Source organism: Diadema antillarum, unplaced genomic scaffold (assembly GCF_040938485.1).
Source record: "Diadema antillarum isolate AM-2024a unplaced genomic scaffold, OU_Dant_1.0 scf00000107, whole genome shotgun sequence".
In the NCBI taxonomy this organism is placed as follows: domain Eukaryota; kingdom Metazoa; phylum Echinodermata; class Echinoidea; order Diadematoida; family Diadematidae; genus Diadema; species Diadema antillarum.
This window is the reverse complement of record NW_027270996.1, coordinates 3142755-3167137: the sequence shown is the minus strand read 5'-3', so window position 1 is coordinate 3167137 and position 24383 is coordinate 3142755. Positions and strand designations below refer to the sequence as shown.

Sequence of the window (24383 nt, the reverse complement as noted above, 5' to 3'; positions counted from 1 at the left end):
CTACATGATTGTGGAAATTAAGTAACCTCTGTTTGTCTCACAAATGTCCCCACAGCTGGTAGAAGAATTCATCGCTGCCACGCCAGTCATGACTGATGTTGCTCGGGACTGGAAAGACCTTACAAGGTAAAAAAACTTGTCTTTTTCTCTTGTTTTGTGCACAGTAAATATCTCCATCACTCTTCCAGTTCAAGTAATGCTGTTGATGGAATTGCAACCTCAGAATGACCGTAAAATGTTTGTACTTGTGGCACGCTGATGTATAATCACATCATAGATTTTTATCAGAGTGAAAATGATTCATGCCCATGACAATACCATCAAATATTTGAAACTATTTTCAATGTCTTGATATGTTTAAAGTTTGATATTATATTATGTTTGATATGATCTTTTTCTATCGTGTAGAGTAATGGATTATAAGTATGATATATGAATTTAAAGCAAATTCTGTGAGTAGGCTGAACTGAATAGATGATGAAATGATCAAACTGTGAAACCAGTGGGTCCTGTGAGGCGTTATTCTCCGCTGACATCATCCACTAAGTGTAAGCTTGTGCAGGCATATTGAGCTCTCATCATTCATAGCCACTTTTCTTTTCCAATGTTTGTTATGTTGTGACCACAGCACCATGGCGTCCCAGGCCCTGAGTCAGCTGACCAGTGCCTTGACCCTCGCTGATTCCATCACCACCCTAAGGGCAAAGGTCAGTCTCGGAAACAGTAGGCCTAGTACAGACTGATTTAATTCTGTGAATTTATAAGATTGAAAAAAGGAAAGACTTCAATCTCTTTGTGCCATTTGACCCAGCAGTGTCATGTAGGCCCAAGGACATGCAGTTTGCAATTACATTTTTACTTTCAATTGGTCTATTATTTCTGTTAGTCTATTCACTCGAAGAGGACGCCGATTATGGCAGCTAGGCCAACAGTCCCCTGATTCATAGCAGCTAGTCACGAATGATACGCTTAAATGATTGCCAGAGTGTGCTAATTAGAAAATCGTATATCATTCTGTCATGTCATGGGAGGAGTTTGCTCTTTGATACACTTGTCGATGGAAGTTTTCTAGAGTAGAACGCAGCGCATCAAATTACAAATGAAGTTAGCAAGAGAACAAATACAATCATTATTAGGCTTTGAGAGGCATATGTCATTAAACACACAGATTCATCACCTACATTTGTATCTAGGAAAAGCAAAGTAATTAATTCAGAGAGTAAGAGACCACCATCTCCAAATTAATCCGTGTAGGTGTAGTTTGAGCAAGTTTATTTCAAGTGCAAGAGACCAGTGCTGAGATTTTTGGTGTAACTCTTCTTGACGTGCTTGTGATGATTCCATCAGGCCTTGTACAACCTTGGGCGATGTCTGAGAATGCTGGGTATTCAAAGAGGCCCCAGCGCACCCAATCAGTGGGATGTCCAGTTCATGGTGAGTTCACTCAAAGTTGACTAACTATGTGGTGTTGCCTAACTCTGTGGTGTCTCAGAACTGTAATATGGCATCTCCAACTCTACTGGTCCATTTAGTAATACCCCTTATCTTGGAAGTATGTTTCTAGAGTTTCAGAATTGATATGTTTAGTTATCTGTCATTCTCTTTTCACGGGATCTTTGTTCCCAGTTAAGAAAACTACTCTTTCCAGTTTTCTTCAGCATGTGGTTTAAAAACATCATTTTAGGTCACAAAGAGAAAGCAATGAAGAATTTCTAGGTCACTAGCAAAAGAGTGAATCAGGAATATATGGATAAGACCAACAAATGCAGATTTGCAACATATTCAAGATATTTGTGTTCTTTTTTTTTTTCTCACATTCTCACAGTGTGATGATCCCAGTTCATAATATTACTGTGTTTTGCTAGTCACTTCAGCTGAATGACATCATGTTCATGTTATGAAATTGTCCCTCACATATATGACAAAGAGTGACTGTATAGAATGTACAACACAATCCCATTTGAATATATTATTTACATTATACTAGAATGAAATGATGATTATGCAAGTCTCAAACAAAATTTCCATTGACTTATAATTGTATCCCTCTTTTCTTTGTACTTATCAGTGATGTTATATGCATCAGTGGTGTTATGTGAATCAGACACACCATCAATTTTCAGTGTCGTGATCACCAGTCGAGTACATTGTGTACAGAAATAAACTACTTAAACCAACCCTGTCTGCCCTAGAACCTGGTGTCTGCCACGACGGGGACCGCCAACAAGACTGCCGCCCCGCCTCCCCCTGCAGATGGGGAGGAGGAGGCTGAGGCTCCGCCCGAGGCAGAGAAGAAGGAGGAGGAGCCATCCCCTCAAGAAATCAGACAGGCTGAGAGCATCCAGAAGATGGTCAACCAGTACAGAGTGAGTAAAAAAAAAAAAAAAGCTAGTTGACAGTCATTGCCAAGATCCGACAATTGCTGCCGTCATTACAGCCTAAATTTGTGATTATCATGACAAATGCCCCCGTGCAGATCATCTCTGTCATTATCATTGTCATCTTCATTTGTCTATTTCCAGTAGTGGTAGCTGCAGTGGCCATGTCGTCATCACCATAGACAGTGTTGTCACGGTAGCAAGTGCCCTGACTTTTTTTTCAGGCATTGGTCCTACTCTATCCACCTTTCTTAGCCACAAGTATTTACAGTTTAGTGCTGGCTTTATGTTGAACAAGAGCCATTGATTTAAAAAAAGAAAGAAAAAAGAACTATTTATGAAACTCACCACACTCATTATGAGCCTATGAATGGTGCTAGGTTTTCTCTGTATCTTATAAACCTTTATATTATATGTATGCTATCGGTCTAAATCATTTTGGTGCCTGCAAGGCCCAACCATTTATCATTATCATTATTTTTTGCTTGTGCCACTGTACTACTTCTATGATTGCAAGCTAAGATGACTGAACTTTGACCTCTCCTTCCTACAGACTGAGCAGACGGCATCAGAGCTGTATTTGAGCCAGGCCACAGAGGTCTTGGCTCAGAGTGTGCAGCTAGCCCTGCAGGCTGGGTTGAAGGTACGTATGAGAAGATTTCAGGAATATCAACAAAATACTGAGCTGCTGTACCGAGAAATATATACTTTTTTTTAATGATTCTTAGTATGAGTATGCTTTACTTAGACCATAAGTGAAAACATACAATGTTTGTTTTGCTTTGCTTTGTGTATGAAGAAAAAGAAAATACATTTCATGAAAATTTGAGCTAGCATGTTTAATGTGTGCAGTTTTCCCTTATCAAAAAAAATAAGAATACTTTTTACCTTTAAAATGTGATTTCTTTAAATAGGCATCAGTATGTTTTGCATTTTGATCACCGAGGTTAGCAGCCTTGTAAATGACAGTCTAAACAATATTGATATATCCAAAAACTTATTAATAATCAAAAATAGGGTAAGAAGCAAGGTATTGAAAATTATACAACCATAAATTTGTATTCCATGCCATGTTAATTTGCCATTAGAAAAAAAAATAAAAATGTATATATATATATATATATGTATATATATTTTGTCATTCATAAGAATTTGTATAGAATTTGATAAGGAACTTTTTTTTAAAACTTATAATGACTTAATGTTAAGGAAATTGTTAATGTTGTTTTAAAATAATGTTGACTTTAAGAAATGGGTAAGAATGCAATAATATGAGGTATTGCATTTGCTTTGTGCATCAGGAAATTGTACGGTCAGCCTCCATGGACATCATCGAGGCGTGCGGTCAGTACGACCAGGGCATGGCCTCCCAGTACCTAGCCCTCTACCAGAGCTGCCAGGCCTCTGTGGCCCTGGAGGACACCCTGTCCCGGGCCCAGATCGACCCCACCACCTCCCGCCAGGCCAACCTCCTCCACCAGAGGCACCAGATCCTGGCCGGGGACACCACCAGCAACCAGGGCGTCGGCACCATCATGAAGACTGCCGTGGGCACCCTTGACGCCGAGTCTGAGGTGGGTGGAACCACCTCCCCCCCCCCCCCCCCCCCCCCCCCACCTACAGACTACAGAAACCATTTGTCTCTCGAGTGACCCCTGGAATGCCAGAGATTCCTCTTCATTTGTATGAAAGGATCACTCCCAGGCATTTCATGTCATTACAACAATTGCTCTCAAAGCTATTCAGCTGCTGTTGAATTTGATGGGTCGTCCATGAATAGAGAAATTGTGTATGCATGCACGAGAAAAGGTTCTCACACAGATGTGGATATATGGGACACATACGATAACAAGAATCATTCTCTAATAAAAAGATGATGTTACATTGTTTCAATGTCTTGCATTTTTTCGTTCAAGCTTTTTCATGACATGTTGTGCATTTTATCATTTCCATGAAGACCAACTTGAAATAAATATACTAGGACACTTGTCAGGGGTGATTGTCACAGTTCGGTACTTGAGTCACAACTGTGCTATTCTGTTCTGGAATTCGTTCCCTCCTCCTGTCCCCACACCCCCCCCCCCCCCCCCCCCCCACACACACACACACTCACACACCCAATATGCTTTTTTTTTCTTTAAAAAAATATATGTTCCAGGATGTGGTCATGATTTCGTAAAATGTCATACCTATAGATGTTGATGTAACCTTGGTACTATGTTATGTTGATCTTGTACTCAAAGGCTGCACAGCTTCTTCATACTGAATGAAAAGGCTCCAATATGCTCAGTCACATATCAGGACAATTACACCCCCCCCCCCCCTCTCTCGCATATCAGGACAATTACACCCCACCCCCTACCCCCCATCCCCAGGACAATTCCTGCCCAGCTAAATACTGGTTATAGTGATAGGGTTAGAGTAAAGATTAGGGTTAGGGTTAGGATTAGAGTTTGGGTTAGGGTTAGGGTCAAGATCAGGTTCAGGATTTGGGTTAGGGTCAGGAGAAGGGTCTGGGATAATTGTCTAGGGGGTACATGTCCCAAAACTGCTCAAACAATGTTAAATTACTACTGCACATCTCAAGAAACAAGGCTGGTCACTGTGCTATGACATAACATTGAGATATGACTGTTATCTCTATCTCTCTTTGTCATCTGCACAGGCCTGGAAGCGACTTGTCATTGCTCCGAACCATCTCGACCTCCTCAAGGAGCTGCCACCAAACTTCAACATCATCATCCTCCAGCACACGGATGACAGGTGAGTGTCTGGACAGATGCCTGCCTCCTGCATGCATGTGTATTATTGTATGTATGTAAACATGTTACCTGCAAAACTGAAGGGGTTAATGAGAACATCCATGCTACCATATGAGTTTACACAAGTGTATAAGTTGGTGCCTCTCACTGCAAGTTCTCTCTTGGTGGAAAGAGGAAGGGAAGTGAATCTGGGGATTGCAAACAGCTTTTGTTTGTTTGTTTGTTTGTTTTTTTATTCAATTTCCATCTGAGAAGATGGCTGGATAGCCCATATTCAGCTATGCTAAGCTGGTCTTCCGTGGGGTCCAGTTGGATGTAAGGCGGGACCACTTCACCGGGTTAAACACCCTGCTCTTTGTAATGAATGAATGAAGCGGGATCTTTTACGTGCTTAAGTTGTGACTCTCTCACACACAGGACCTCCATTTTATGTCCTCTCCGAGGGACAGAGTGTTTTGCCTCTTGCTAGAGGGGACGGTATGATTACACACAACATTGCTCAGTCCAGACTCGGGTTCAAACCGGGTCGCTTGGGTCGGAGGCAGATGCGCTACCAACTGAGCCAGCTCACTGCCCACATCTGTTGCTGTCTGGGGCAGCGTAATGATTTTTTATTGTGACAGTTGAAGGAGAAAATGATTGAAGCTCTGCATGAAAAAGTGTCTGAAAAATTTGTGTGATGATGTTCATAATACCCTCTAGTTGCAGATAAGTTGATGTCCATGTATCTCTCCCTTCCGACCCTATTCAAAAACAGATCCATCCTGTATGGGGCTCTGCTCGATAAACCCAAGGCGTCAGGTGGCAAGGAGGGCGGAAGGTCAAAGGGCGGAAGCAGCCAGGTGTCAAGGGCAAAGGTCACCCGTAGCCTGGTGGAGCCATCCGCTCTGGAAAACCTTTGCTACAGGTTGGTTTCTTATCAGTGATCAGTGTGTGCTACCAGGCTATGTGATGCTTCTTATAAGCTCAACTCGTATGTACAACACATTAATATCAAAGATAGCAAATTTTCCCCAAAATATTTGGGATTATCATGATATGAGTCAAGTCGTTCCACCCTTCCCTAAAGACAAAAACAAAAAGAAAACAAAAAACCCAAGAATATATATATTTCGTTAGTAGGCATATTGTATGCTTGTATGTATTACATGCCGTCAAACCCCCGTTTGAGGCGAGACCCCATCTCCAAACGAAGCTGATGGGGTGCTATACCCCCCTAACGATTCCTCGTTTGAGAGTTGGGAGTAGATGTCCTGGTCCACTGCTAAATAACTTTCTACTCAGGCGTGGCAAACCTGGAGGGCAAGCCAGGGTTTAATGACTGCAACAGCTGTCATATTACGTAAGAGCATGATAAGGATATCTGCCTGTGGCAGACCATTCAAAGTGCACTCAATTTTCTCTATTCTTTCTCAAGTTTTAGATTTTATATTCTATTGAGAAATTCTATAGTCATCCATTTTGAATTTCGAACGAAAAAATTTGACCCATAAATAACGAAAATACAAGAATAAGAAGGAGAGCATTGTAGAAGTTTGTCGACACACACACGCACCATGGAGCTACATAGCCCATGCCAAAACCAAAACAATCTCCTCCTCTCGCGGGTGCCCGCCCCCCTGTGGCGGTGACTGATGCTTAGATTAGGCAAGGGTCAAGAAACAGGTGTTTTATATCTTTGGTTTTTAAGTCCTTGATTGCCAAGATATACACTGGCATTGTCTACAGGGGTGTAGCTTCTTCAAACGAGAGATTTGCCTCATGAGTAAGTAAGTTTCATAACTTTGCTCTCTATTTTTTTCTAATTTTGCTGTGCTCCACAAGTAGTGTTACATTATTATTGCTATGAATTCTACTGCACCACTTTTTCTGGCTGTCATGTTTTCTTGTGTTATAAACTTGAAAAATCGTGTTGATGCAAAATCAACATTTAGATAGCTGCGAAATAGGATTCATTTTTGTCACATTTTGTGTCATGTCACATTTGAATGAAAATATTTCATATGTGGATGAAAAGATAATATCTATTATATTAAAGTGCAACTGGTAGAAGTCCCTGTATGGTAATACCTCACTTAGTATGCAGAGGTGGTAGCCATATCTTTTAGTGCTGGTAAAACAAGTTGAGGCTCAACCCACGTCTTTCTGCGCCCTTCTATCCTCACCCCGCCCAGATTCCGTCAGCACAAGCAGGAGGTGATGTCGATTCTGCTGAAGGCGGAGTACAAGAGATCCCAGCAGGCCCAGAGACAGCGCATGCTGGAGAACCTCTCGGATGACATGAAGGAGGTCGTCAAGGTAACCGACCGGGTGAAGGCATCACAGTGGCCTGGTCCTGTGATGCAATAAAGAACTATAATATCTAGTTTGTCAACAGTAAACTATCCCCAAAACTTACCAGGATGGACTCTGTGTAAAGAGCCATAAATGTTAAGTGCTCTTTTATATCTCACCAGATTAACTGTAATAACCGGGAAGACCATACTAGAAAATTAAAATATTTGAAAACGTAAGTGTTGAGTTTTACAGGGCTCAGGCAGTATTTTTTTTCTTCATTATTAATTTCATGGTCATATTTTTCTTTTGACGATTTGTATTGTAATTGTAATTTTATTTTCCTTCAAAATGACCATCTACCGAGAGTTTATGTTTCAACAGTTTGTTTCTTTTTTTCTTGTTTTTGTAAGGGATGGGTGAGATTAAAGCTGATGTAACAGTCACAACTAGTTTACGCATTGGGGAAGAATATTTGCAAAGTTTTGTGATGCAATTTTTTGGCTAAGTAAAAAGTTTCTCCATTTGTACCCCCCCCCCCCAAAAAAAAAAAAGAAGGAAGAAGAAAAAGTGAGAAACAGTAAATTTGATTCATTGCATTGATTTAGTCCCTCTTTATGGTAACTCTTTGACCAGGATTTGTCAGATGATCTTGTGGAGGCTGAACAGAAACTCCAGGAGCAGTTTGTGGCACTTCTAGCATCCCTGGAAGACTACCTCAGACCCATCACATCTTACCTGGAGCCTGCTGTCAGGTAATCCATCTCCGTCTTATCTCCTACTCGGTTGTTTTTGCTTTGTTTTGTTTTTCTTTCTTTTAGGTGGACTTACCGGTAACAGGTCCTTGTCACCAGTAGTTTGCTGTATGTTCATCCAGGCATGTTTTGTGAGGGGATATTTTTATTACAAAACATTTAGTCATTGCATGTCTAATTCAGGATCTTCAATCACATGATGGGCTCAAACCTGAGCTTTGTCATATCTGACACTGTTATTAAAGCTGCTATGGTGGACATTCCATTTCATTCCATGGGTGATGAGTCCTTAAACTTTATGATCATGAATTTTCAGGAGTGCAAAAAACCTCTTTCATTTTGCAAAATTTTTTCAAAATAGCATCAATGTTGACATTAACTATTGTAGAAAGATTGTTTTCCATTACATTTATATTATGTTGTACTGTTTCAAAACTCAAATCAGTGTTTTTTTTTATATTCAATATTTTTGGTGTTCAAAATCGAGTTAGGTTTTTTGATATATGCCAACTGATGTACAAGGTCTTGTCACCCCATGGACAATATGCTGCATTGCTCTGCATATGATCACAAGGTTGTAAAATCAGTTAATACTATGATTTTGGGCAGCATCTTGAATGTTGTGGCAGTACTATAAATATGTAATGAATATTCATTGTCAGTGATATCAGAAGGTGTGTCATTGTTTCTTGAGAGGTATATATTGAAGGGCTAAAGAGCACACTGATGTATAATCTTGTGAAAGGAAATTTGAATTTAAAGTCTCTTACAATATGCCTGTCCCTCTTTACATCCCCCACCCCATCCCCAGAGCCTTCACCACCCAGGGTGGTCAGCCGGCTGGGCGGGATGCGGCCAGTCAGCCCCAGGACGAGAGTATTATCATCCTGGCTGACCAGTGGCTATTGGAGCTGCCCCTCGAGGCTCTGGCCGTCTTCTCCTCTCCGGCCATTGGCGCACTGACCAGGGATTTCTCCCTCCAGATGCTCTACAACCGCTTCTATAGGGAGCCTGAAGGTGAGGGGGGTGTGTAACGGGGTGAATTCAAGTTCAGTGCTAATGATCATGGTGATGATGAACAGCAAATATATAGTGCCATTTGTCTGCATAGAATATTCAGAGGCCTCTGGCTCTCACAATATGTCACAAATTATTCACAAAGTTGCTGAAAAGTAGAGGTCTTTAGTTCAGATTTGAAGGTATCAGGGTTGTTACAATTTCAAAGTCAGATTGGTGGAGAATTGCCGTCACAACAATAGCACCAGCTTTGGTCCTAAACTTGAAATCAGTCGATGTTGACCTCAGGCTGACCTCAAAATTATGACATAGTTCTGATAGCCAGTGTTTGGCCTGATGTTGGCGTGGTGTTGAATGTCATCTTGTCACTATTTTTTGGTGATCACCTACATGCTTTTTCCCCATTGGCTAATACCACTTCCTTGATCAAATTGGCAATTTCAAGTTATGTGTTGATGTTAGCATTGCTATACATACGAGACCCACTCACATTGCTACCTGCATAGCCTAAATGCCAATCGTTGCCTTTTGAAAGTACACAAACACTGCACACATGGCCAAATAAATCTGTGGCAGTTTAAGCCTTCATCAACATCACTTGTCTAATACAAAGCATTTGTGAAAGATTTCACTGCAATAAATGAGTTTTATTTGATTTTCAGTGAATATGTCGTGTCATATCACAATTGCTGATATTTCGTGATTTTTGCTGCTATGACTGTGTCCCAATGGTATTGTGATAACTCTTTCTAATTACAGAGGAGATGTCGGAGGAGAAGAAGAAGAAGGAAGCGGCCAAAGCCAAGGCAGCCAAGGAGAAGAACAAAGGAGTGAAAGTGGTAAATTTATTCATCATCTCTGAATTCATTTTTACAGACAAAAATAGTTTTCAGTGTGTAGGATATATGCTTTGCTCAGCTTAGATACTGTTGATGTCACGTTGATATATGCAATACGGCTAAATGAGAATCTTCATCACCGTAATATCTATTTCTTTCATCATTAGCACATCTAGATTTGTAGATTATAGGGCATCTCAGAAATGGTATACATGGTAATAACAAGATGAAAGTAATATACAAATGTACAGATGTTTAGTACACACCTTTAGACACCAGAATTCATACTCTGTACTGGTGCTTACACTTTGTTTTTGTATTTGTTTTTTAAGTGGAGAAAAGTTCGAGATTGATAATCATGTATTCAGACTGAGTCTTTGCTGAAACACATTTGGATTGCACTTATGCTTTAGGCAAGCTTATACCAGTCTTCTTTGACCTTTAGAAGCATGATGTAGACTCTTGTGACCTTGCGTGCCTGACCCTCTATGCGTCTGTCTATTCATCCATCTTCTATTTATTCATCTGTCCATCCATTTATTTATCTATCGATCAGGTTCCTTTGGACAGACCAGTTCCACCTGGATGCCTGCCACTGGACACTCACAGCTTCAAGTGTATCCTTACCTCACAATTTGATCAAATCAAAAGATGTAATTTACACGATGGTAATCTTTGAAGGAATACGGTTATTTCCTGCAAGCCCAATCTCATATTACCACACACACATACATATAAGCTTTGAATTGTCCAAGTTGTGAACCGTCACAGCGATTGATTAAACCAGTCGCTTCTTTTCAGACTGGATGTTACCCGGCTGTTGCCATGGTAACTGCATTGGTTGGAAATGATGATGATCTTTGCAGGATTCAAACACAGTCTTTCATTCTGATCCTCTGTGAGGAGAGGATAACTTCAGTCTGTCTGCTTCTGCTGCAAATCAAAGAAATGTGTCATTACTCAAAAATGGAATTGTCACAGCTCTACTTGGACATCAGCTTGAAATTAAGGCCATTGCATGCATTTATTTTCCTAAGGAATAAGGGGGTAAATTTACCCTCAATCCTGTTTTTCTTGAACATCTTTGTCCAATTCATTTTGGGGATGGATAACAAAAAAGCTGGTAACCAGTGATCAACAATGTTTCAACACAGGTTCCTTTCCACTTCTATCTTGAATTTTTCTTTAACCTGTTTTTTTTCCAAATCATGTCAGATATTGTTGATCCACATAATGACAGTCCTGAGTCAGGTAAGAACAGCTCTACACTCTTAATCCAATCATCCACACACTTGTCAGCGATGCTTGATGTATCTCGGTGGAAAAAGGCATTGTCTCATGGGAAGGTGTTGATTTAAAACAAACAAACAAACAGATGGTACAGTCATGTCTTGTAGGCAAAGCAAAAATTCTCATACCTTCTTTTTATTGTTAACTTTATCTTTATGTAGACTGGTTGAATAATGAAATGATGGTGATGATGATGATGATGGTGATGGTGATGGTGGTGATGGTGGTGATGGTGGTGATGGTGGTGATGGTGGTGATGATGGTAATGATGGTGATGATGGTGATGGTGGTGATGATGATGATGGTGGTGATGGTGGTGATGGTGGTGATGGTGGTGATGATGATGATGGTGATGATGATGATGATGATGATGATGACGATGCTGACGATGGTGACGATGATGACGATGACGATGACGATGATGATGATATTGATGATGAGGAGGAGGAGGAGGGTGATGATGATGATAATGACAAGTGTTGTCATCATCAAGATAATAGTTTCGTATGCTTTTACATATTTCAACGATAAAACTCCTCTTTCTTTTGGTGTTTTGTATAATCTGCACTGCATGATATTTGTTGACACCCGGTTACCTACACATTTCTTTTGGTGATATCGGATGATTTCCTCATTTTCTTTTTCTTCTCTCTTTTTTCCCCCCAGAGGAGTATAGTCCCATCCGTGTGGCGAAGGAGGCCCTGCAGCTCTACACGTCTCAGTTCACTGCCCGTTGGGAAGGTCTCATGGGTGATGACCATGTACCGAGGTGAGACAGAGACCTTTTTTTCATACAGTTACACAAAAAAAAAAAGAATTCAAAGTTGTGAGGTTGTCTTTAACAGCAATATGGCATCACCAAGTCATAAGTTATCTCAACCATCCCTCTGTAGATTTTGGTGTGTGAACTCCATTCAGTTTTATCCATAGAAGTGTTTTTTTTTTTTTTTAAGACTTTCTTGGGAAACAAAAAAAAATGTGCTTGATTTGGCAACTACTGTAGTCACGCTACCATTAATTTTTTTTTCCCTCTATTTCCTCCAGCCTGGGAGAGATAGAAGAACAGATGACGGACTGCAACGCTTTCGTCTTCTACGGCTTGGAGAAGTTCTTCTCCCACATTCCTCCCTTCAAGGTGGCACCCCTCAATCTATCAGGTGAGCCCCTCCCCCCCCCCCCCCCCAAAAAAAAAAAAAGTATGGATTGCGACAATTTCATAGAAAGATCCTGACCAAAAGGTCCTTTTGATATAGATGTTTCACAATCATTACTCTGGCAACAACTTCATTGCTTTCATCTGATTAGCTGTGCCCTGGCTACTGCCAGTAGTAACTGCATTTATCAAAGTTCAGGTGTCCCTTTTGCAACCCTGAAAATTAAATTCCTTTGTAAAGCTGGTTTAATGTAGAGGTAAATAAATCAGACCTTTCCACAGAATAATAAAATTGGAAACTTCTTTATGATGAAGGGGGGAAGGTTTCCAGTGAATTTATTCAGCCCTGAAAAGAAATCCAACATTATTCTTGGCACAAAAGTGGAGCATATTCTAGAGTGACATTGGCTTGTAGTTTTTTATTTCATCTTTAACCCGCTGAGGACCAGTCCCGAGTATACTCGGGCAAGTATCTATGGGAAATGCGTGTTGTAGCAAAATCATCCCATCCTCAATGGGTTAAAGACTCTGAAATGTACTACTGTAAGATTTTGTACACGATGTTGGGAGACATTATTCTTCAACCATGCCAAATTTTGTGGCAGTTGCAAAAGGGATATACTACCTTGAAATCTTACAACTGTTGCAAATATAAGTGTGAAACTGGTCTCTGGATGACATTAGCACATTTAAAAACAGACAAGGTCAGTTTTTGTGTCTCATCTTTTGAAGTGCATTTGTGCCATGCCAGTGGGTCATGGTGTTCAAGGAAGTGCTGCACTGAAAAATTATATCTCTATTATCTTTCCAGTGCTGTGTTTGCTATGCAGTGCAAAGTTTCTCTCACATTTGCTTGAGATAGAAAGAGATATTTATTAGCTGGGTGGAAACACTTGAGATGATGTACAAATGGGAGTTTGATATTGCATTAGGAGAACTGTAGGCCTACTTGTCTTAGATAAGATAACAACGAGGAGACCGAGGTGCCTGCTGCAAAAATCAAATATAAAGTACTGCATCCAAATTGAATTATTCAATATATACCAAGGGAAGAAAAGAAATATGCATACATATATGCGTAAGTATGTACAAGCAGTAGAATTATGATGCACACTGTCATGCGGGGGGACAAATGTAGGACACATTGGACTTTTGAGAAACAAAATCTCTTTCAAGAGAGGATCCCAGAGGTTTCTTTTAGAGAACTGCAGCATAGATGTGAATAATACAGCAGCCTATAAACCCCACCCCCCAAAAAAAAACAACAACAAAACAACAACAACAACCATCAACAACAACAACAGCAAGAAGCAAACAAAGAACAGATCTAAAAATGGGCATTAAATGATATGGCGAGTGGCATATGAATTTATATTGATGAGAACAATGATAATCAAGTCCAGGTGTGTTTAGTTGTCTATTACTTTCACTGTGAACTTTGTTCCATATTACTCCTGTCGTGGAAAATTCAGCACAATGTTTTGATACTGAAAATCAGGAAACCTACAATCTTGCAAATTAGTACCATCTGATGGGAAGTTTCTGCACTGGAAGAATTCCCAAAATACTCCCGCTTCCAAATTCTTCTTATTTTCCAAAGTCGGTACAGTTCCTCCTTCTGTGTGCTATGTGTAGAAACAAATGTACATAGAAACATCAAAAGTGTTGCTATAATGCAGGGCATTAACACTGTCCAAAACCTGTGTTTGGTTGTTGTTGTTTTTTTTAATGGAGATGTACCATTATCTTTAATAAGATACTAAACACAACAACTCACCCGTTGTTCTTTTTTTTTTCTTTTATTTTTCATTATCTCCCCCTCTCTCAGAAATCTCTCTTGCGGTTGTGTTGGATCTTGTGCAAACCAACCAGAGCTTCATGAGACAGTCTAAGATTGATGTAGAGAAAAGGTAAGTCATGTCAGATGTTATGTTGTATATGGTATGATAAATTGTTTAGTTACATACTAGATCATATGGGTCCATGGTTACCACCACTCACGTATTGGTCGGGAGGTGCTCCGAACATTTGATAATCTTGCCATCCAGATTTTGAATTTTCAAGATGAGGAAGAATTTTCATGAATTTTGTAATTCATCTCCTTGTGTTGATGATGCAAAAGATATTTGTTGTTTGGCTACATAGATCATTATGGGACCATGGTTGTCATCATTCACTGATTGGTCATGAGATGCCATAGATATGTGATAATCTTGTCATCAAGATTTGTAGATTTTAAAGATAAGGAAGACTATTTAGTAATATCTTTGATTCAGCTCTGTGGTTGATGATGTCAAAGATATTTGTTTTTAATTCAAATCCAAGTCACCAATCCACATAAGACACCATCACTAACTTCAAGGTCTGATGAGCTTCAAAAGTCTATAAAGGTGTTTACCCCCTCCTCCAAATATTGACAGGTGTTTCGGTGTGTGATGCCAATATTTTGTTATCTAGCCACCAGTTGTGATGTCATGTACCTTGTGAAAACCATTTTTGAGCACTTGACATAAAGATGTACACTCTGTATAACCCATCTTGTCAAACAAAATGGAGGAAGTGGGGATGGTAACATCTTTCTTTTAAGGGAATCTTGATATATCCTTGTCACTGATTTAAAAGTCAACTCAAATAGTTACTCATGGAATCACTAGGATTTAGAGTAAGTAGAATGTAGGAATCAAACTATTGGAAACCCATTCACTTTGCTCATTTTCCACTAACAATTCTGACTTCACGGGAATGTCCAACCCTGGAAACTTTGTATCCTGTTAATTCTTCCAGATGTCTCAATGCTAGAATTTTATATTCTCAATCACTTTCATAAAACTATTTGAAATCTTAATTTACTGTATTTATTCAAGTCGTCAAAAACTGTTACACACTTTAAAGGTAGTGATCATATTTCATCTTCAGAAATGTGTCACTGAGATATCATATTGATATATGAGAGATATGTTGTCTGTCTTTGTATCATAAATTATGATAGTTGTTATGAATTAGTGCTAACTTTGACTGTTAAATCGGTTCACTGGGATTGCCTACTGGATTATCTTGTATTCTCATATTTAGAAGCGTGTGTGTGTGGATGTGCTGATGTTGTTTTACAGGAGAGCCTTAGGTCAAGAAATTAATCCACCAAAGGATCTTGCAGTAATGGAACGGTAACGAAGCCCGAACCCCTCAAAAACGTTGCAATCGTTCAGCAGTTCGTTCATGTTCTTCACGCTACGTGCAAGCAGCTTATACCTGTGGAATCTTTCCCAGTCATGCAGGCATCCATCTGTAGTGTGCTGGTTCTAGTTTTGGGCTGATCAATTCCAAATTCGCTCTGTCCTTAGGCAAAATGAAGAGAAGTGATTACTCAGTATAACCTCTGTGTGACATTATCAAATGGAATAATTCTTATGATTAGCAGAAGCCGTGATGGACAGAAACTTATTGAAGAAGAAATAATTTTGATGGATACAAGATGTGTGATAGAAATTTTGAATGTATCTGATGAGATGAAAATAAATTAATGTTCAGAATCAAAATGTCAACCACAGTCTCACACATAATCTGCATCACTGCTGATGGATCCTGCTGATCGCCAATTGCAGTTGTGTATTCTTTTATTTATCACAATTCTCTAATGCCACCCTAGTGAAAATCTGGTATTCCTGATGACCCTGAAGCAAACACCTTTCCCAGTCTTATGAGTCACATGTGTTGCTGTATTTTAGTTTTCTTTTCCAAAATTATTTGGAATTTGTAAGGCAAAATGATTTGTGGGGTTGACTGGTTAGCTGATGTGGAAGTCTTGGTGCTTGTCATGACACAGCCCATTGAAACTGATAGAGGTATTTGTGAACTTCATGGCGTTGCAAGAATGGAAAAAGGTAGTTGTGTGATGAAAAAATGGCACATTCTACCCCTACTTTTTGTTTTTATGTATCTTGTAGACACAGAGTTATTAAGGTTCCTGCAAGATGAACATAAGTAATCCTGAGAAAGGCTACAAAAAAATAAGGAAAAAAAAAAATAAATGGCATATAAAACAGAGTACTTAAATTTGCTTACCAAGATATCATAGAGCATAGAGAAGACAATACATGTGTCATCATTAATAGTCAACATGCTCCTGTTTGCTTGTAAGCATTGGTCCAAGTTCTCACTGTCGGGCAGAAAAATTGATAGATAGTAATCTACACTTACATGAAATGCAAATTAATCTAGATGTGGATGTCAGAGTCTGATGGGGGGGCGGGGGGGGGGGGGGGGGGGGGGAGGTGTGACATGAGGTGTGACTTGCGGCAGTGACCTCCAACTTTGCCAACTTTCCACCAATCAGGAATACCAGATGGCCTCGAGGTTCCCACCTTTGCAGCTTGCCAGCCGTTCTCAGTAGACTATGAATATGAATATTTCAGATATGCAAACAATGTCATGACTGTTACACCCAACCTACCACATCACATATCTCTCGTCATCAGCTTTTCAATGACATAAAGAAACCAGACCGCACATTTCTCAGTATCTTTTTAATCACCGCAGAATTGCTTTGCGGACAACTCAGGTACTGCAAAAGCAAGATATTTTTGCAACATTAAATTTTTGCGAGTTGGAGCTGACGGCCCTTTTTGCGGCATAGAATTTTTATGCCTCTGCCACGAAGTGGTGCTGGAGGCATTATGTTTTCGGGTTGTCCGTCCGTTCGTCCTTCCGTCTGTCCGTCCTTCCGTCCGTAATCAATTCTGTGGACAGGGTAACTAAAAAACCGTTTGAGGTATCCTAATGAAACTAGGCGTGTATATGTATGAGTAGGTAAAGTTGTGCCTATCAACTTTTAGGTGCACATGCTTAAGGTCAAAGGTCAAAAGGTCAAGGTCAAATGCGTAAAATTTTACTATTTCCTCCATATCCATGCAATGCCTGAAGGTATTTTCCTTAAACTTAGTGTATACATGTACTACTAAATAAAGATTCTCCAGAGAGAGTTTTGGGTCATGAGGTCAAAGGTCAAAGCTCAAAGGTCAAGTCAAAATGTTGAAATTTCATGTTTTTCTCCATATTTCACAAATGGTTCATGATATCTTAATGGAACTTAGTATATGTGCATGTACTGACTGACAGTGATTATCTAGGGAATTTGAGGGTCATGGGTCAAAGGTCATGGGTCAAAGGTCAAGGTCAACTCCTCAAAATGTCACTTCTTCCTTCATATTTATGCAATGCCTGCAGGATTTTTCTTGAAACTTGATATATACATGTATATACCCAAAAGAGATTCTCTGGAAGTTTCTTAGAATTGCCAAAAGGTCAAAGGTCAAGAGGTCAAAGGTCAATTGAAAGTGCTAGATTTCACTTCTTCCTCCGTATCTCGAAAGTGACTCAAGGTATCATCATGAAACTTAGTACATATTTAGCCATTCATCCAATTAAACCTAGTTCAAAAGTGAACATTCAGCACATTTGTGAGACAAATCTGTCATTTTAATATTTTGTCAATTATGTGAAACTGTCATCACACATTGTCAAGACATTGTGCTATAGACCTATTAGGAGAACCATGCATTATGGCGGAGGCATACCAGTCGCCATAGCGACATTTCTAGTTGTGAATTGCCACTGGCATTCAATGCATGTAGTGTAGACAGGAACATTTGCATGCATTTTACTTTTGCAAGCCGTGGCTCTCATGAAATTCGCAGAATTAAAATGCGTACCAACATTTCTGGTTTTACAGTATTATGTAGTCAGTCAGTGCAGATTATGGCATAAAGAATTATTATATTTGTTAAATACATAACTCATATATTATCACGAAAGCAAATCATTTTTATTTTGCTCAAAGGGTAATTGCAGACATTTAACTCCCTGATTATTTTCTTTTACTTTTATATTTTTGTTTTGGTTTTAGTTTCTTCAGTCTGTTTATATCTTGGTGTTGGTTCTTTTGCATAGGTGTTGATTTGGATTTCCAAAGCTTACAATTCTGTTAATTATTTTATTTTCTCTTTTCTCTGTTATCGAGTGCTCCCTCTCAAGCATGTTTGAAATACTATTTTTTGTTGGAGATTGAGTTTCTCTAGTCTGGGACAAATGTGTTTCCTTCTCAGGTGGTCAAACATTTTTGTTTGATTTAGAACAGCTAGGGCACTGTTATATGAGAAGTGCAAGTAAAAGGGGAGTTTGTTCAATGCACAGTCAGAAATTGAGTTAAGGACTTATAATAATGAGTGTCACCATCAAAAGTAAGTCATAAGGTCACATAGCCTTGCCTGGCTAATGTTATGATGTTAACGCTATAATCTAAAACCTCGTTAATTTAACCAACTGGTTTATACATCATTTTCATACCCCCTTTTTATGCCTCCGCCATGAAGTGTCGCCAGAGGCTATACTGGCATTATTAAATTGTCTAACACAGTTTATCAAATGACTGTTTGTTAGTTTTGTCATTAACCCTGTATCTTTTACAAACATTTAATTTGCCCTGTAATAGTATCTGAATCTGTGCCTGTGATACTTAAGTTATGCGTCGCACTTTTTGTTCAAATTGATTTTCTATTTTGTTTCTATTTTGTTTCACAAAATGCAGACAAGTTGGTTATGTTGTACTAAGTCTCTCCCCTAGAGTAGATCTGTGTTCCTGCATTTTCTGTAACTAGTGGTGCAAAGTAGTTCCAATAGTCACACTATCATATTGTGTTTGGCTCTCCAATGTCAGATTTTGCATAATGAAACAATGGCTTTCATGTCCAATCCATCTTACACATTTACTGATAATGGTGGCATATCAAACTGTTACGATAGAAATAAGAATATTTAAAATATAATGTATCATAGAATAAGACTGTTAGCACTGTTACACCACACACCATCTCATCACATCATACATTTGTCATTGGCAGTATAAGTTTATGTACAGCATGTTCCAGCTCGAGCTTGCTTCTTAAAGAATATGGCAAATTCATTTCCTCCAGTCATTGCAAGATAGAACAACATGAATATTACATACACATATGTTTTTGTTTGTTTGTTTGTTTGTTTGTTTGTTGCCAAATGAATGACAACACTGCGACCATGTACAATGGTCTGTCTGACATTTACAAACTACTCGAATGGTGTAATCACGAATGGAAACCGAGTGTTTTGAATGAACATTGGAGCCAATAACCTCATCGCATTATCACAGAGAGATGCAGTGAGGTTGTGTTTGACAAAGCCTGCAGACAAAGGAAACCTCAAAACATTGTGTTTCTAGTCGGCACCGTCCTCCCACACAGTCGTAAAATGCAACTACATGTGTGGTGTGAAGCCATTTCCACAGCTGTCCTCAAAAGAAAGTCTCATTAATGGGACTGGTTGTCGCTGCAGTTCGTGATTAACGGCACTATTCACAATGCCGCCTACAAAGCGAGGCATAATCTATCCCTCATTATATATTCATAAAAACTCCATGCCTGGGGGGAAGTCCATATAACATTATGGGGCTTGGAGAATTCAGAGGAAAACTTTCATGAATACCATTAAAATGCTCTGCAAACATTTTTTCTTCTCAACTTTTCAAAGAAACCGCTGCCTCTTCCGCAGACATATGGAAATTTATCACTTCATTTCTTAATGGCTCTGCTTTTGTCACATACATGTATGATAGCATTTTCAGATCATTTCAATTACGTGCAAATGTGCCAGCATCCAAGAGTTTGATATTTGCATCTTTATATACTCTGATATGACTCATACCATCATACATATTTGGCAGTACACTTCATATTTACAAAATTTGATGCTCAATGTCAGAGCCATAATATGTATTTGAGATATTACAGCTCATTCATAACATGATACAAATGTCTCGAGTTTTTTCCTATACGAACTTCAATCGTTTCTGTGTTTTGTTTTGTTTTTGTTTTTGGTTCTTCCTTTCATTGAAGGGCAACATGTTCAGGTAGTATTCTAACACATGAATGTACTATGTTTCCACAAATGGTAGCAATCCTTTGTTATGCAAGTCAATACATTCACTTCCCTGCCTCCTCAGGCATCTATAATTATACGTGTATACACACTGAGAAAGATATGACATAATTTACCAGGTAAACGGAAGTGATATCTCAGGAAAATATTGGAGTAACTGTCCTTGTAAATCGGAAGGTTCACAAATTATATCCTGTATTGTATCCTGTAGAGGATCAAAGGAGTTGGCGAGATAAACTTTGCATCATGCCCCATATAAGATTTATTCTGTTTGTTTATTTTGATATTCATATGTTTTATGTAATTGCTATCAACTGAACAGATTACATGTACAGACATGTAGTTTGTAAAGTTGTAGGGTGATCCCGTTATTTGTGGAGCTTTGATTAACAGTCAGCCTTATGAGCATTCTGTACAAGTTTAATACTTCTTTTCTTTTAATTCTGTATGAATGCAGAGAATTCATATGTACAGTGTAGTTGATTTATCATGAATTTCATTCTGAAATCACAGTATTGAGAAATTTGACTGTGTTTAAAGAGGACTTCTTGTTGAACAGCACAGTGTAACTGAATCCTAATGATTTTAGCTGCAGTGGCCCATCTTTGTGTAGCAAGATATCTCAACCTGTCCCAGGTGGGGTCTGGTTTAATACAAGACTGCACTGAATGGTGATTTTAAAACTCTTCACCCTTTAATTTGACTGTCTCCATAGCAACACGGACCTGTCGCTGGAGAAGCCAGTGGAGACAGCCATGCTGCTCAGTCTGGCCGGGGTGGGGTGTGTAATGGCTAACCAGTGGCACTGTAAGCTGGCCGAGAACGCCTGCACGTTCAACACCCTCATGAAAGGTAAGCAGCATGCTTTCCTATACACAGGGGTGTGAGAGTACTTGGTGTTTGCAGGGAAAAAGTCTGAAAAAATTTGAAATTTATGAAAAAAGGTTTGAAGTGCATTAAAAGGTGAAAATTTCAATGCATCTGAACTGAAAAAAAAAACAAAAAAAAAAAACAACAACAACAAAATCAATACTCGGAAATGTGGGTTTGGAGCAGAGTAACATACAAAGTTGTAGTCTGAATCAGATTAAAACCTGAACTCTCACATCCCGGCATGCAACTGTCCAACTGCTTCTAGTCTCCCCAAAAATAATAATGGTGATGATGATGATGATGACGGATCATCATCATCATCATCATCATGTCATATCCCATCATCATATCCATCATTATCATCATCATCTCATTATGATGTCATAACACACACTACAGAACCTAATCGTGCCAAACACTTTGCTCTCCTTAGCAGATGTCAAATTTTGAACAATCTGATTTCCATGTGAGAGGATTATCAATTTCCTCTGTCAGCAATATACAGTTGATTTTGATGGTTTCATACAAAGTTAGTTTGTTGTGCTTGTTTGGGGGTTTTATTTGTAAGACCTCTTTGAGCATCAATCAATCCTAAGGCAGAAAAAAAAAATATAAGTAAAATGGAAGTTTCTTGAGATATCACTCAGTTATGATTTGCAGATTTTTGGTGTCGAAACACTAATAGATCCAGATAACTGGCATAAATTGGCAAATCATACCTACATCATATCCTATTCCCAGCTGAAACCATTTCCTGAAAGTAGATGTGTGTATTTCCAGGTATTCTTGTTTGCTGTGAGCCCAGCTTGTAGTGTATCTGGTAGCATTTTGAGGTTGGATTCTTGCAAAGGTGTATTTTGCCAATGTCAAAGTTACATGTTTTGGACACATCTTCACTAGCAATTCTTAATCCCCTGCAATGGGGGAAAAGGAAAGGAATAGAAGAGTAAGAATCAGCTTTGCCCCAATTCCATGCTTAAAAGAGAAGATTGTCCACAGTCGTTGTAAACAAACGTGCTGTGACATGTTAGATTGTGTGGGAACCACCTTGTTTTGACCATGTGCTGCACGTTTTATTGGCAGCAAACAAGCTGATATGATCTCCTCTACACACGCACAAGTCATTCCAGACTCTGTGTGTACTTAGTGCTTGGGGTTGTTTGCACAGGGCAAATGTGGACACTCCTTGTTATTGTCAAACCGTAGTATGGCATGGTCTTGTTGCTGTCGCTGAAACATGCGTATCTTTGGGGTAAAACTCGACGAGTGAATGCGCTCTAGTGTCAAGACTTTGATCAGATACGAGGAATGCTTTGGCGAGAGTTCCAGGAGTTGAGAGCTGTAAGCATGACATCATTGCTCTCTCCGGGGCGTTAGTGGCTTACCATATACAGTGGAACCTCACAACGAGGTCTGATATAGAGAGATACCTGATATAACGAGGAAATTTACAGGTCCCATTCCTTTTATATTCTTTTGTGTTCATCCTTGATATAACAAGATATGCAATAAAATGCAGAAATTTAAGTGGTTCTAATCAGCTCACTACATAGAGGTTCCCCTGTTTAGCAATGGACATTTTACACTAGTGGTTCAGTTTTACCAGTACCATTATACCATGAAAACTGAAGCTTCTCACCCTAATCCTGCACAGGGATGCTGGAAGTGGGCAGGACCTCTGGCCAGACGGTGCGGCGGATGTTCATCCCTTACTACAAGGCGCCAGGCGAGGAGGAGGAAGAGGGGGAGGGAGACGGGGAGGGGGGCGAGGAGGCAGGAGGAGGGGAGAAAGAGGGCAAGACCGGCACCCCCTCCCAAGCCAAGGGGGGCGGGGCCAAGAAGGACAAGGAGAAGGCCAGCGCCAAGGGAGCCAAGGGGGGCAAGGCCGAGGACACCAAGAAGGACAAGGGTAAGAAGAGCGCCCCGCCTTCTGCCCAGGCCCAGGCTGCAGGTCAGGGGTCGAGTGGCACGGGTCAAGAGGTCAAAGGCAAGGACGGGCAGCAGCAGCAGCAGCAGGGCCAAGAGAACCAGCTGGAGTTGATCAATCGCGGCTGGTTCAACTTTGTCTGTTATGGCCTGCCAAATCTAATGGTCACCCAGGTGTAGCTTCTTGTGAGGTGGGAGGTCAATGGTACTTTTGACACCACCAAGGAAATGTTCTGTGTGTGTGTGTGTGTGTATATCTTCTACAGTTTTCCTCAAATGTTTGTAGCCTCACAGCCCAGGCACTGTTTTGCCTTTGTACAAAAATCAAGTAAAAGTCTGCTGCGACAGTCATAACTGTATGACAAAGTATAACGGTGTCTTAGGAGCCAGCAATGATAAAACCACAAATATTTCAATAAATTGAATCAACTTTTTCAAGTTCCTAACAATATTCAGGAAGGTTTTTACAATACACCAATGTTCATTACCAAAGCTATTTTAGGGTTCTTCTCTACTATCAAAGAATTAGAAACCTGTGTTATGATGTCGAGGAAACACGTTATCACTTTAAATATCAGTTGCCATGCAGTGTTTTTTTTCTATCTTTCTTTCTTTTCATTGACTAAGCAATAAGCGATATCTAGTGTTTTGCTAACTTCGGTTAAACCAACTTCCCTGACGGAAGTATTATCCCAGTAACAATGGAAGCATGCAATATTGCACGATGTGGGACTTGTTCCACATTTGATGCACTGTTTTACTTGTGCAAAAATAAAAATTTGCAAATAAGTTTGATTTTGTGCTCTCTCAACTTGAATTTTGAATAGCATCAGTGACGTGTTGATAGTCAGTGAAATTAAGAACACTGGCCCGAGTTGGGGGTGGGGGGGGGGGGGGGGGGGGGTGGGGAAGAGTTGAATCGTTTTTTGCATTTCATTTTTCATGATATAAAGGGTAACTCTACATGTGTGAGCTACACCAAAAAGAGATGTCTACCTTGTGGGGACTGAGTTATGATACCAATTCATGTATTGTCATTCAAACTCTTTTACATTATTCCTAGGTAGCCTGATGTCATTCCGTCCAATTGGCCTTGTAACATATTTCATACACCTTCCATTGTGTATTATTCAAGATATCAATTGTTGATA

General features: G+C 39.6%; 1 protein-coding gene across 1 annotated transcript in view; it reads left to right on the top strand.

The window, feature by feature from the left end:
• LOC139719207 (cilia- and flagella-associated protein 46-like) overlaps positions 1-23412 on the top strand; it is a 77452-nt gene extending 54040 nt beyond the window's left edge. Inside the window, exons 45-63 of the mRNA XM_071630636.1 lie at positions 56-126; positions 629-707; positions 1348-1434; positions 2193-2366; positions 2932-3021; positions 3680-3952; positions 5044-5141; positions 5898-6047; positions 7315-7438; positions 8051-8169; positions 8981-9186; positions 9946-10025; positions 10582-10642; positions 11241-11276; positions 11982-12084; positions 12360-12472; positions 14297-14378; positions 21149-21285; positions 22961-23412. Coding sequence (XP_071486737.1) covers positions 56-126; positions 629-707; positions 1348-1434; positions 2193-2366; positions 2932-3021; positions 3680-3952; positions 5044-5141; positions 5898-6047; positions 7315-7438; positions 8051-8169; positions 8981-9186; positions 9946-10025; positions 10582-10642; positions 11241-11276; positions 11982-12084; positions 12360-12472; positions 14297-14378; positions 21149-21285; positions 22961-23412 — 2535 coding nt within the window. The remainder of the gene's footprint in view (positions 1-55; positions 127-628; positions 708-1347; positions 1435-2192; positions 2367-2931; positions 3022-3679; positions 3953-5043; positions 5142-5897; positions 6048-7314; positions 7439-8050; positions 8170-8980; positions 9187-9945; positions 10026-10581; positions 10643-11240; positions 11277-11981; positions 12085-12359; positions 12473-14296; positions 14379-21148; positions 21286-22960) is intronic.
• Positions 23413-24383: the final 971 nt, after the last annotated feature.